This window comes from Zingiber officinale, chromosome 4B (genome assembly GCF_018446385.1).
Source record: "Zingiber officinale cultivar Zhangliang chromosome 4B, Zo_v1.1, whole genome shotgun sequence".
In the NCBI taxonomy this organism is placed as follows: domain Eukaryota; kingdom Viridiplantae; phylum Streptophyta; class Magnoliopsida; order Zingiberales; family Zingiberaceae; genus Zingiber; species Zingiber officinale.
The window spans coordinates 92,545,089-92,559,157 of NC_055993.1; the positions used below are offsets into that span (position 1 = coordinate 92,545,089).

Here is a 14,069-nt window from a genome sequence, read left to right on the forward strand (position 1 = left end):
TGGGATTTACTTAAAATCCCTCTCCCACTTAGTTATTTATAAATGAGGAATTTTAACTATGCTAGCCTACTAAACTTGTAAACTAACATGCACACATATAAAAGCAATAAATAGAAAATCTAATTTTCAACTATTATGGCTTTTATCTTTAATTGTCCTCCGTGTGTTGTCATCCTGCTGCCATATTTGGCCACCGCCAACGGGTCTAACTGTCGCATCCATCTTGCTCCAAGTTCCGCTGCGCCTCTGGTCCTTAGAAGGTTCCACGCTTTGCAAGATTCGATCCGCGACATAAATAGAATTTTACATTTTTGATCCTATATTCCATAAAAGGAATGTACATGTATCTAGATCAAAAATAAAATCCTAATAAAACTAAATACAGCTCCTGCTGTATTTTAATACAATCATGCACACACATATAAATTGCCCTTGACATGTCCAAGGGTCCAATCACACACATAATTAACTAAAAGCCATAATAGTTGGATCCTTCATCCACAAAGTTAGCACATCCTACTATTATCCTGCCTAAATTATGTATGACATGTGCATAATTAAACTAAATACCAAATACACAGAGGCAAAACCCTAGCTCTGATACCAATTGTTAGTTGCTACTCAGAAAACCTATAGGTTCCACTGTACAAAAATTTTGTACAAAGGTCTGAAACTTTTCCTAGCTACCATGTGTTCTTTTAAATTAAATTTTGGATCGCCTGCGGAACTTAACACGTTTGATCCAAAACTTAATCTATTTGTTCTTTTAGGTTTTGACTTGGATCTCCTGCGGAACTTAACACGTTCGACCCAAGTCTCCTAAAGTTATTAATTCCATTAAATATTAATTTCCATAAAAGGTTCCCAGTACTGTCGTGGCGAGGCACATGGCCTTCTTGGATATGGGAGCAACCACCACCGACTAGACAAAACCTTTAATAGAAAGCTAATATTTAATTTCCTAAAATAACTTTAGGTTAACCAAAGAGAGCAATCAAATCACAAGGAAAAGAAAGAAACAAAAGAACACAACTTCGAAAAAACATATTCGAAATTCTAGAACGTAAGCCTCTTGTATTTAGTATTATTTCCATAAATAACTAGCATGATGCGGAAATAGAAATTACTAGTTATACCTTGTAGAAAAACCTCTTGATCTTCTACCGTATTCCTCTTCTAACCTCGGACGTTGTGTGGGCAACGATCTACCAAGATGAGAAACCACCAACCACCTTCTTCTCCTCCAAGCAAGGTTCGACCACAAAGGAAGAACTTTACCAAAGAAGAAAATCAAAATACTAACCAAGCTCCAAGAGATGCTAGCTTTCTCTCCTTCTTCTTCTTCTTCTCCAAGTAGTATCCGGCCACCACAAGAACTCCAAGAAAGATGAAGTATTCGGCCACCACAAGAGGAAGAGAGGGAGAGGGTAATGGCCGGCCACAACACCAAGGAAAAAGGGAGAGAAAACAATAGAGGTTGTGTCTCATGAAGGCACCCCTACCCCTTCTTTTATATTCCTTGGCCTAGGCAAATTAGGAAATTTATTTACAATAAAATTTCCTTAATTTCCTTGACATGATTTATTTGAGAAAAATAAAATAAAATAAAATTTCCCAAATAAACTCTAATGGCCGGCCACATCAAGAGGAAGCAAATTGGACAAGTTTCAATCAACAATTAAAACTTTCCTTATTTGTTTCCGGAAATTTAAAAAAATAAAATTTCTCTTTAAAAATCTCTTCATGGTTAATAAAAGGAAATATCTATAATTTTAATTTTATTAACATGTGAATAATTTTAAAGAGAAAATAAAAAATCTCTCCAATCTACAAATAAGGAAAGAGATCTAATCTCTTTCTTTAATCTTTTGTAAATCTTTTACAAGAGAGATATTTTAATTTTAATTCTTTTTAAAATATATCTTCCACATAATAATAAAAATTAAAATTAAATTTCTTTTTAATTTATTTTGGCCGGCCCTACTAGCTTGGGTTCAAGCTAGGGCCGGCCACCCAAAATCATACCTAGGCCGGCCCTAGCTTGTTCCCAAGCTAGCTTGGCCGGCCCCCATTGGGTGGGTATAGAAGGTGGGTATAGAACTCTATAAATAAGAGGCTACGATAGGGACCGAGAGGAGGAATTGGTTTTGGTCTCCCGATAAAATTAAGCATCCCGTGTTCGCCCCGAACACACAACTTAATTTTATCAATGATAATTCATTCCACTAGAGAACTATCATTGAACCACCGCACCAATCCCAAATTACATTTTTGGGCTCCTTCTTATTATGAGTGTGTTAGTCTCCCTGTGTTTAAGATATCGAATGTCCACTAATTAAGTGAGTTACTGACAACTCATTTAATTAATGTCTAAGTCCAAGAGTAGTACCACTCAACCTTATCGTCATGTCGGACTAAGTCCACCTGCAGGGTTTAACATGACAATCCTTATGAGCTCCTCTTGGGGACATTATCAGCCTAGTATCTCTATGACACAGTTTCCTTCTATAATCAACAACACACACTATAAGTGATATCATTTCCCAATTTATCGGGCTTATTGATTCATCGAACTAAATCTCACCCATTGATAAATTAAAGAAATAAATATCAAATATATGTGCTTGTTATCATATTAGGATTAAGAGCACACACTTCCATAATAACCGAGGTCTTTGTTCCTTTATAAAGTCAGTATAAAAGAAACGACCTCAAATGGTCCTACTCAATACACTCTGAGTGTACTAGTATAATTATATAGTCAAGATAAACTAATACCTAATTACACTACGACCTTCTAATGGTTTGTTCCTTTCCATTCTGGTCGTGAGCTACTGTTTATAATTTATAAGGTACTGATAACATCATCTTCTGTATGTTACACCACATACTATGTTATCTACAATATAAATTAAATGAACAACTACAAACAAATGTAGATAATTAGACCAAATGTGATTCTTTATTCATAATGAATGTTTACAAAGCTTAGGCTTTCAGTATACACTCCAACAGTAGCTCCCCCATCATCGATGCTCTCGATGTTCATTTCGGAAGAGCTTGAATCGCAGTCGTCGTCTTGATGACTTGCCATTAATGCAAGTCCGGAGAAGGACTCGACTTCCGATTCGGATGACGTATCATCTCACGTCGCCTTTAAGACCTTACGCTTTTGGACAAGCTTCTTACCTTTGTCTTTATCCTTGTTCCTTAGCTTGGGGTAATTGTCCTTGACGTGCTCTTCTTCGTTGCAGTGGTAGCAGCGGATCGTCTTTTTCTTTCTATCCTGTGGATGGTTAGTATCTCTAGACTTACATAGTTTCTTAAAATGTCTTACCATCATAACTGTTGGAACTAGACCCGACCCCGGGCCGAGTCTGGCCCGGACCCGGCCCGGGCCCGTAACCGGGTCAACGGGCCAGTTGCCCGTTGACTAGGGGTGTTCATTATTCAGGTCGATCCATTAACCCGCCCGATACAAATAACATTCGGGTTATTTGGTTTGGTTAAATGAAATTCGGGTCGGTTGAATGAACTGACCCGAAATGTTAATTGGGTTAATGGTTTGGTTTTGGATTTAACTCCCCATCCAAATAACCCGCCCGAAACCCGAATAAGGAATTAATATATATTTTTTAATATTTTTTAGTATAATTTTTGGAATCTTTGGAATGTGTAAGTTTTTTTTCTTATATCGAATGAAACTATTTTATCAAATTTGGAGCTTATTTATTTATAAATGTAAATTATTAAGAGTTTATTTATTTGAAGAAGATTGAAAATTTGAAATGAAAAGAAAATTGGGTTAATTGGTACCCGAACCGAATAACCCGAATTAGTTTCGGGTAATTCGGTTTGGTTTATAACTAATTCGGTTTGGTTCTTGGTTGGATTTAGAAAATTATAAAATCCGAATAACCCGAACCGAATAACCCAAATAATCCGACCCGAACCAAATGAACACCCCTACCGTTGACCCACTTGCCGGGCTGGTTCCGGTTCATTGGGTGTAAAAGCCGGCGAACCGCCGGTTAACCGGCGGTTCAGCCGCAATTTTTTTTTTTTTTTAAACGGCTTGAATAGCCGGTTAACCGGCGGTTCATAGCCGTTGGAACCGCCGGTTAACCGGCGGTTCGTAGCCATTGGGAGGGTTTTTTAGGTATTTTTTTTCAACGGTTAGGATCATTTGACCGTTTTTTGATCAATGACTATGATTTAGTGTCCGTTACTATCAAAACTCTATAAATAGAGAGCTTATTTCATCATTTTTCACACACATCTTCTCTACTCTTAATCTCATTTTCGTATTCTCTAATCTCTACACGCTTTCGTTTTCAATTTTCAATTACAATGGAAGGAGGTCGCGGAGGTACATCATCTCGAGCTCGGAAGGGAAAGCAAATAATGAATCCGCGGGAGGAGGACCCCAACATTCAATCCACCGATGATGAGATCGAGCATCTTCCGAATCCGACACCCGACACACAAGGAAGTACCGATGCTTCCTCTAAAGTCTTCTATTTTTACTAAACATTTTGAGAAGGTCACTCTTCCGTCGGGAGAAATGCGTGCAAAATGTAAGCACTGCAATGCTTCCTACAAATTCCAAGCCGGCGGCGGCTATGGGTCGTTGAAACGACATGTAGAAATGAAGCACCCGACGGAATATGGACTCGACCGTTCTCAAACACAATTATCAAGATTTTCTTCAACTAGCGGTAGTACCGATTCCGGTTTATTTTTATATTTGGATAATAAATTAAGAGAATCATTAGCTAAATTTGTTTCCGTAGAACATCTTTCTTTTAGTTTTGGATCTAAATGCACATTTGAAGATTTTTGTAAAGAATCTCTTAATCCATGTGCTAAACGTGTTCCTAGGACTACACTTACTCGTACAATTAAAAAATTAGTAAAACAAGGAAAAAAGAATTTAATTGATGAATTTAGTAAATTAGATAATAAAGTTTCTTTATGTTCCGATATTTGGAGTGATCATTGGCAAACACATTCGTATATGGGTGTGACTTGCCATTGGATCGATAACTCTTGGAACCTCCAAAAAAGATTATTAGCTTATAGAGTTTTTGATGAATCACATAATGCTCATAATATCGCACAATTATTATGTTTAATTTTAGAAGAATATGGTTTAACTAATAAAATATTTTCAATATCATTAGATAATGCTAGATCTAATACCGCTTATATAGATGATCTAAAATTTGTTTGTCAACCTATTATTGGAGGTTTATTTTTTCATATTCGTTGTGTATGCCATGTTTTAAATTTATGTGTTCAAGATGGTTTAAAAATTTTAGAAAGTTATATTAAACCAATTAGAATTGCAATTTCTTATTTATGGTCTCATCCATCTATAATGAAACAATAGAGTAGGTTTTGTAAAATTAATGGAATGAGACCTAAAAAATTTCCACGTGATGTACCAACACGTTGGAATTCAACATACCAATTATTACAAGATTCATTTCAATATAAAGAATTATTATGTTCATTTTTTGCACAAAACACTAATACTAATATATATTTATTTTCACAACAATGGAATATTTGTAGTAGTATTTGTGAAATTTTAAAAGTATTTAATGATGCAACCGAACAACTTCCCGGTGTTTATTATCCCACTGCTCAATTAGTTTTAGAAAATTTTTCTAATATATTATTAGTTTTAAATGAACATATTAATAATGAATCTTTATCTCCTTGCATCTTAGCTATGAAAACTAAATGGGAAAAATATTTTTATTTAATTCCTAAAATTTATTTAATTGCATTTGCTTTAGATCCTAGATTTAAATTAGAAGTTTTACAAAAAATGTTAACTTTATATTATGATGCTTTAATTCTAATTAAAGATTCTTCTTCCCCTGATCCAGCTAATATTATATATAATGTTAGAATTTATTTATATGATATTTATAATCAATATTATGCAAAATATGGAACACAAATTAATATTTCTGAAATTCAACAAACTACTAGTAGTAATTTAAAACTTACAAAAGCACAACTCTTATTAAAAGAACGGACAAAACGTCCACGGGGATCCTCAAGTTCCACACAGGAACTTGAGAATTATTTTACGACTTCTTTTGATTTTAATGAAGCAGATAGCGAAAACTTCGATATCTTAAAGTGGTGGTCACAGAAGGCTCAAAGCTTTCTCGTTCTCTCCGTGATCGCAAAAGAAATTTTAGCTTGTCCAGTGTCAACTGTTGTTGTGGAGCAGACGTTCAATGCCGGCGGCAACATATTAGATGAACGACTATCAACTTTGTCTCCCGACTCATTGGAAGCCCAAGCATTACTGGACGATTGGACCAGAGCGGAGAAAAGAATCCAAGGAATGCAACTTTCAGATGACGAAGTTGAAGATTTTGATACTGAAGGAACAAATACGACAGGAACAGGAAATTGAAGTGAATGAAAATGTAAAAGGATAAAAATGTAAAAGAACTACGTGGGCTTTGATTCCCCTAAAGGGATATGTAGGCAACTTAAATAAGTGCAAGCCCTTTTTTTTTAATAAATTTTAATTTCTAATTTTTAATGTTTAATGTTTAATGTTTAATTTTTAATTTTTAATTTTTTTTAACATATTAATCTTGAACCGTGACGAATCGTGAACCGAACCGTGAACCGGCGATTCTGAACCGTGACCCGTAACCGTCTTGGGCGGTTAAGGTTAAGGGTCAACCTGCCTGGAACCATCGAACCGTCGGTTCCGAACCGTGGTAAGGACTTGGAACCCCAAGATATTTTGATGTGATCAAACAAGTTAGGTTAGGTCCTGTTTGGTTTAACCCTTGTGTCTAAGTGTGCAGGAGCTTAGGAGCACAAGAAGTCGAGCGGAAGACGCTGCTAGCGAGAAGGACGACACGGGGAGAGAGTCGATGGGCTCGGTGTTTCCAAGGGACGAGGTGCCATGGAAGAGTACATCGGTGGACGAGAAGAATGTACACGACGTTCGAGGAATGAGAAACCGGGGAGGAAGGCTGCTCGAGGAGAAGGCCGGAACTTGGGTTCGAGTGAACCCTTTTTCGGATGGCCGAGATCACCCAAGTAAGCAGAGCTGGAGCGGAAGACTCGGACCTAGGCGAGCTGAACCGGAGTAGAGGTTCCGAACCAAAAAAGTCAATTCTATTGACTTTCTTGGTCCGAGCGCCCGGAACCATTCCAAGCGCCCGGAACCCTTCCGGGCGTCCGGACTTGGATGATTATCCAGATCGCGGTCAACGTGATCTGTGCGAGAAGGGATAAAATTTTATCCCCTCCCAGACGCCTAGAACCCTTCCAGGCGTCCCGACCAAGGCTATAAATATAGTCTTGGTCCAAGAAGCTGAACAACAACTTATAATTCACTTGTAATTCATTTCTCTATGATATACTTTTCTTCTGTGCTGTTAACGCTGTAAGAGGTTACTCCGCCCGAAGGAAATCTTCAGATAGTGCGCTACTTTCTCCTTGGATTAGCAATCTTTGGATTGCAAACCAAGTAACTCCTTTGTGTCTACTTTCTTTTAATTAGTCTCTGTCTTTTTAATTACAAGTATTATTTATTTAGTTGATAGTCCGAGAAAGGGTAGATTTATTTTTTCAGGGCAATTCACCCCTCCCCTCTTGCCGACCTCCAAAGGAACCAACAAGTGGTATCAGAGCGAGGACGCTTCAGAAAAACTAACCGACAATCGAAGCAAAGCAACCAATGGCCAGACCAAGCATCGTTCCACCAAAATTTGAGGGAGACTTCTCACACTGGAAACGTCGTATGGAGGTATTTCTGAAAACCGATTTTGAACTTCATTTAATAATAAAATACGATTTTGTAGCTCCTACGAATCAAAATGAAGAAGAAACAGAAGAGAGTCTTTGGACGAAGAAGGAGCAAAATGATTCCGTAGTGAATAACCGAGCGGAGTATCACTTGCTGAGCGTGTTGCCGCCTCAAGAAGTCAACCGCATCGGAAGCTACTCGTCGGCCAAAGAACTCTGGGAAAAATTCCTGGAACTTCATGAAGGCACGTCCGAAGCCAAGCTCGTTAGAAGATATATACTTCGGAATAAGCTGACAAATATCCGTCTGGAAAAGGTGAGAAGGTAGCCGATCTACACGCAAAGGTAAAAGAACTAATTACCGGACTCGAGAACCTCGGTGAAACGGTAACCAACCGGGACACGATACGCTACGCCCTCAACGCCTTTCCCAGAACTCCAGAATGGACCTTAATCATCGATGCCTACTACATCTCAAAGGAACTAGAGGTAAGTACCTTAGAGGAATTATTCTCTACTCTTGAATTACATGAAACCAGATGTGCAAGAACATCAAAAGACTCAAGCAAGATTATGGCGCTAAATGCAACCAAGAAGGATGAACCTGAGTCAGATTCAGAAGAAGATCAAGAAGCTTATATGGTAAGGAATTTCAAAATGTTCTTTAGATATAATAAATTTAAAGAAATACAGAATAATAAAAATCCAAGAAATAGAAGAAGGGTTCATTGCTACCAGTGTCAAAAGGAAGGACACTTAAAAGAAGATTGCCCAGAACTCAAGAAGGATAAAGTCAAGATACCCAAGAAGCACAAGAACCTAAAAGTAACTTGGGACGACAGTTCATCCACTACAAGAAAAATGTCATTCAACAACACTCAAACGACAACGGTTTTATACCAAACTGTTGTCTTTTTGCCTTTTAACAACGGTTTTAACCAAAACCGTTGTCTTTTAACAATTTTTTTGGCCTACGACAATGGTTTTTAAAAACCGTTGTCTATTTATGTTTTTTTAAGACTACGACAACGGTTTTTAAATGCTACAACAACAGTTTTTTAAAACTGTTGTCTATGTGCGCTTTTTTTTGGGATTACGACAACAGTTTTTAAAAGTCGTTGTCTTAAGTGATGTTGAATACTGGTATTTTTTTATCCTTCGCCGTTTTTTCCCCTTCGCCAATTTTTACCCCGCTTTTTTTCTTTCCCTCTCCCCGAAAGGTTTTTGCCGCCGCATTCCACCCTTTTATCTTCTCAATCCGTCCCTCTTTTCTCTTTTCTCACAATCTCTCGTTCACCGGAGCCGCTTAGGAGCAGCAGCAGTCCACGAGTCCATTAAGGACGCCCTCACCAGCAAGACCTCCGACATGAAATCCACTAACAGTAAGTGTCCTCTACTTCTTCCTCCTGCATCTTCTCGTCGAAAACCCTAGATACTCCTGCATCTTCTCGCCGTCTACGGTACTCTGGGCTCGCCCTCTTCACATTCCTCTATATAAAGCCCCTTCTATCGTCTTCTTGCTCCACACTCTTCTTCTTCGCCTCCGCGAAGGCTCCCCGTGCCACAAATCCTGGTCGTCGAACCCTAATTCTCCTCTTATCCCGTTTCTTTCCTGATTCTGCCAGACTCTTGGAGGAGCGAGACGTGATAATGGGAAAGAGAGTGGAGGAGCTCGATATCGATAATCCATTGGATGAGATTCCCCATCTTCGTCATCGTGGTGTCCACGATAGACCCGACGGTGCCGGTTTCCGCATCGCCGATGAGTTGCCGACGTCGGTCCTCCATGGGGATGGCGGTGGGTGTATCTGAGAGTGGAGAAGAGCTGTTGATTAGGGTTTGGGATTTTGTGTCGGCGCGAGCTCGAGTGCGTATCAGTGAGAACTAAGAAATGGGCGTCTTCACCTTCGTGTGCCGCAGCTCCGGTAGCGAATGGAGTGCGAAACAGCTCGCCGGTGACCTCGAGGCATCGGCTGCTTCGACCTTTGATCTCCAGCGGCGGCTTGTCCATGCGGTGCTCGGCGTTGACTCTTCGGGCGGCATCCATTCATCCTTCTCATTGGTCTCTCCGTCGTCGGGCGTCTTCCAGGTGAGATATCTAAAGGAGCTTTACTTTTTGATCTTGCTGTTGGCTTACCCCTATCATCGATCCAATCAAATTGTGCTTGTTTTCAATGTTCGATTTTCGTTGTTTTTTTAATGTATTCTGATAAGATTTAGATGGGTTCTTTTCATAAAGTTAGAGATTTGGAATCAAAAGTACGATGCGTTGAACTCTAAGAATCATCCAGTAAAAGTTGAAAGCATAACTTGTCTTTTTATTGGCATTAATTGGAAAAAATTGTATATTTAAAAGAAGCAGAAGCGATTCAGAAATCCAACTTGTTGGGAGATTTTACCTGCTTGGTTCTTTTGCATTCACTGCTAATAAATTGTACTGTTTTAATTTGGATGTCATGAATCTGTAACCTAACCTCAAATTCGTTTGATATATCTGTTATTGGCAGCTTTGGAATTTTAAGCACGGAGAAATGGAAACTTAGAATAATATCTGATTGATAATAAATACAAAAACAAATAACTGCTTAGTGGTTATAATGCATGCCATGAAAATAGGTTGGGTTGGTAAGAAGCAACATGTACAAAATGCTGATGTGGGTTATTTATGACAACTAAAACAAATGTTGCAGCTCAGAGTTGGCAATGGAGAGGACTTTATTCCATCAAGGGAGAGATGGAATTTTAACCAAAAGGTGTGTTTTTTTTTCTTTCAATGAGTTTATTCTTTAAATTGTTAGGACCCTTGTATTGAAAAATCTGGACTGTGATTTCACTTGGAGGTCTGACTATTCTTTTCAAGTTAAACTTTTGAAAATTCTCCCTTTTGGCTATATGAACCGGGATCATATAATATAAGTCTCCCTTTTGTCTTGTCTTTTGCTTTTAAGAAAACAAATGATTCATCCAAGGGACCTATCTTAAATGCTTTTGAGATATACAAGTATATGGAGATAAATTATGGATCCCTAGACGGTAAGTAAAGAAATATCTTGTTAATTTGGTAATCTAGAGCAACACTGTTTTCTTTTAGAGTGTATCCTTTATACCTCTTTTCTCTTCAGCACTGACCATGGAAAGCTTTGTATCACATTACCCAAAAGAAGTTTGGGCACAAGAAGGTGGAGATCCATGCTTACCAGCTCCATGGTCATGGGTTCAATGTAATTCAGATCCGCAACCACAAATTGTTTCAATGTACTGAATGCTTCTCTAAATCTCATTGGTCTTTGTCATGTTTGCTTTGCTTTCCCATGCATGATTTCCAGTTTCTCTAGCTGACCTATGAATTGTTGCTAATGTACAAATTTTAGCTATCTTCTCGCCGCGTGAACTAATGAATAGATTCGTATAATGAACAGTAGACTATCAGGGAGAAATTTGACGGGGAATATACCTGCAGAGCTTGCTAGTTTAACTGGCCTAGTCGAATTGTAAGTTAGAATCTACTTCTGTTCCAAGTCAATTTATTTCATTCGGCACAACTGTTGATGGATTTAATGATTCCTTGTCACTGTGTCAAATTCAAATATTTCAGATGGCTTGATGGAAACGTGCTTTGTGGCCATATACCTGCTCTCGGTGCATGCTTAAGTCTTAGAAACATGTAATATATAAATATTGCTGGTTTATATATCAAACACTTAATCATTCGCTAGACTTTTTGAATTGTTTTTTTGCAGTCACCTTGAGAACAATAAGTTAACTGGTGATCTATCATTTTTGGATGGCCTATCAAATTTACAAGAACTGTATGTCCTTTCTTGCCATTATATTGTCATTTAACGAACATCAATGTTTGCCCAAATTTGTTCTCTTTTAACGTTTGGCTTTGTCTAGCACCAACTCCAGCATGAAGTAACTATTGAGCTTGCAGGTACGTGCAGAACAATATGCTGTCCGGAACAGTACCTGGTCATCTTCTTGGCAAAAATATAATTTTCACGTGGGTATTTCTTATTAGATTGTGTTGAATATCTCTTTAAGTCCTACTTTCCAATGAAATTACAATTATCAAACTTGGGTATGCTATTTTGAGGCGTATCCCCAAGAAACTTAGACTATTTTCAAGAGAAGGTAGGTACGACTCAATACAACTGACTAACTTTTGTCTGAAACATGTATATGAATTAAAGATATTGTTTTTTCATTTGCAGATGATCTTCCACCTCCCCAACCATTCCAAGAGTTAAGTGCTTCTTTCGGAGGATTTGGCATTGAAACAGCACATAGATATTGGTTATCTGAAATCAACGATGCCACAGAAAACTTTGCTAAAAAAGTTGGTTCTGGGGGCTATGGGATAGTGTATTATGGAAAGTTGAAAAACGGAAAAGAAATTGCCGTCAAAGTTCAAACCAATGATTCTTGTCAGGGAAACAGACAGTTCTCAAGTGAGGTAGCCGTTTACATAGCTTTGGGTAAAAGGGTTACTCTTAATTGCTTAGATGATTGCTTAGCCAAACCAAAAAGATATGCTTAAGGTTCTTCATAAAGTGTGTTTATGGTAGCTTGCTGAAGGATTGCACTAAGTTATTATTGCACCAGTTTGACCAATAAAATTTGTTCCAGGTTTCTCTACTTTCAAGAATACATCACAGAAATCTGGTTGAATTTCTCGGTTACTGCCAGCAAGAAGGCAAAAGCATTCTTGTATATGAGTTTATGCATAATGGAGCACTGAAAGAGCATCTTCATGGTAAGCATCATTCTGTTATGTATCATATTTATCTAAGTTAAGAGTAATTAGTTGGTTCTGGGTATTCGCAGGCTCCTTGTCTCAGGAAAGTCCCATCAGTTGGATAAACAAACTTAACTCTTTGTATAAATCCTTTCACACTTGATACGCATATTGGTGTAATAAGCAAACTTAACTCTTTGTATAAACATGTCAAAGGTCCAGTAGCTCTTGACATATTACAACCTCTAATGTTGGTGATAAAAATATATACTGGAGACTAGCTAGACTTGTTGTTGAATTGGATTAAAATCATGTGATTTTTATTTTCACAAGAAGTAAAAGGGTGTTATATACTTAGCCAATTTTGGTACTTTAATCACAGGAATTACACAAGTAGAGAAGATTTGATCCAACAAAACAATATACTTTGGCATATATATGTGTGATATATTGTTATGGGTACTATTTTGTTTTGTAAAGTTTGGTGATGTTTGGATGTTGATGTTTGGTACTTTAATGATGTTTGGATTGTAGGTTCTTGATCAATGATATTTTGTAGATATTAACTTGAACTGAAAGTGAGTTATGCAGTAATTTTAATTTGTGCCTAGAAAGAAGTATTGTTATCATATTCAATTGTGTACAGCGTCTTTGTCATTTTCATCTTTATGCCATTTACTCCTGGGAAATGACTTAACTTGCAATCATATGCTATTTACCTCAGGGAAAAGATAATGATCCCGTACCCAGAAAGGAGAAGAAAAGAGAAGCTAGGAGGGAGGAGAAACCAGAAAAGGCTGCAGTTATTGATATGGTGTTTAGAAGATGCACAGGCTGTTTAGAAGATGCACAGGTAGAGAAGACTTGATCCAACAAAATAAGATATTTTGGATTTTATATATATGTGTGATATATTGTTATGGGTACTATTTTGTTTTGAAAACTTTTGTGATGTTTGAATGTTGATGTTTTGTACTTTAATGAGGTTTGGATGATGATGTTTGGTACTTTAATGAAATTTGCATTGTAAATATTGATTATGTTTGGATTGTAGGTTTTTTATCAATGAAATTTGCACTAGATGATTTGCCCTGGATGAAATTTGCACTGGATGATGATGTTTTTTATAAACTGTTGAGTAGGAAAAGATTAATAAATTTTTTATTTATTGTCAACATGTTGTATATTGTACCCAAAGACATCAGTTTAAATAAGTCAAACTGTTGTCAATGGCGTTAAAAGACAATAGTGACAAACTGATGTTATTTAACATCGTTGCCTAAAAAGACAACGGTTTTTAACCGTTGTCAAACCGATGTCATTGGCTAAAAAGACAACGCTTTTTAGCCGTTGTCGTAGACAGTTCAAAACTGTTGTTGAAGAGCCTAGGCATACGCTCAAAGACAACGGTGAAAAACCATTGTCTTTGTAGGAAAAGACAACAGTTTTTCACCGTTGTTAAAATGTTGTCTTTGCCTACAAAGACAACGGTTAAAAACTGTTGTCGTTTGCCACCCCTTTTAACAACACAGCCTTT

At 37.5% G+C, this 14,069-nt stretch overlaps 1 protein-coding gene and 1 long non-coding RNA gene across 4 annotated transcripts; both read left to right on the forward strand.

The window, feature by feature from the left end:
• The first annotated feature begins 10,686 nt into the window (after nt 1-10,686).
• LOC121978389 (probable LRR receptor-like serine/threonine-protein kinase At1g67720) lies at nt 10,687-11,713 on the forward strand. Its single transcript, XM_042530742.1, has 6 exons — nt 10,687-10,827; nt 10,917-11,049; nt 11,214-11,285; nt 11,390-11,458; nt 11,535-11,603; nt 11,692-11,713. The coding sequence occupies exons 1-6, from the start codon at nt 10,800-10,802 to the stop codon at nt 11,711-11,713; spliced, it is 393 nt and encodes a 130-aa protein (XP_042386676.1). The 5' UTR covers nt 10,687-10,799.
• Nucleotides 11,714-11,790: 77 nt separating this feature from the next.
• LOC121977728 lies at nt 11,791-13,285 on the forward strand. Of its 3 annotated transcripts, none has more exons than XR_006111019.1 (4): nt 11,791-11,928; nt 12,009-12,250; nt 12,424-12,550; nt 13,257-13,285. It is a non-coding gene; the product is annotated as an uncharacterized LOC121977728 (long non-coding RNA). The 3 variants fall into 3 exon arrangements; XR_006111020.1 differs by having other exon boundaries at nt 11,797-11,932; XR_006111018.1 differs by having other exon boundaries at nt 11,804-12,250.
• The last annotated feature ends 784 nt before the right edge of the window (nt 13,286-14,069 follow it).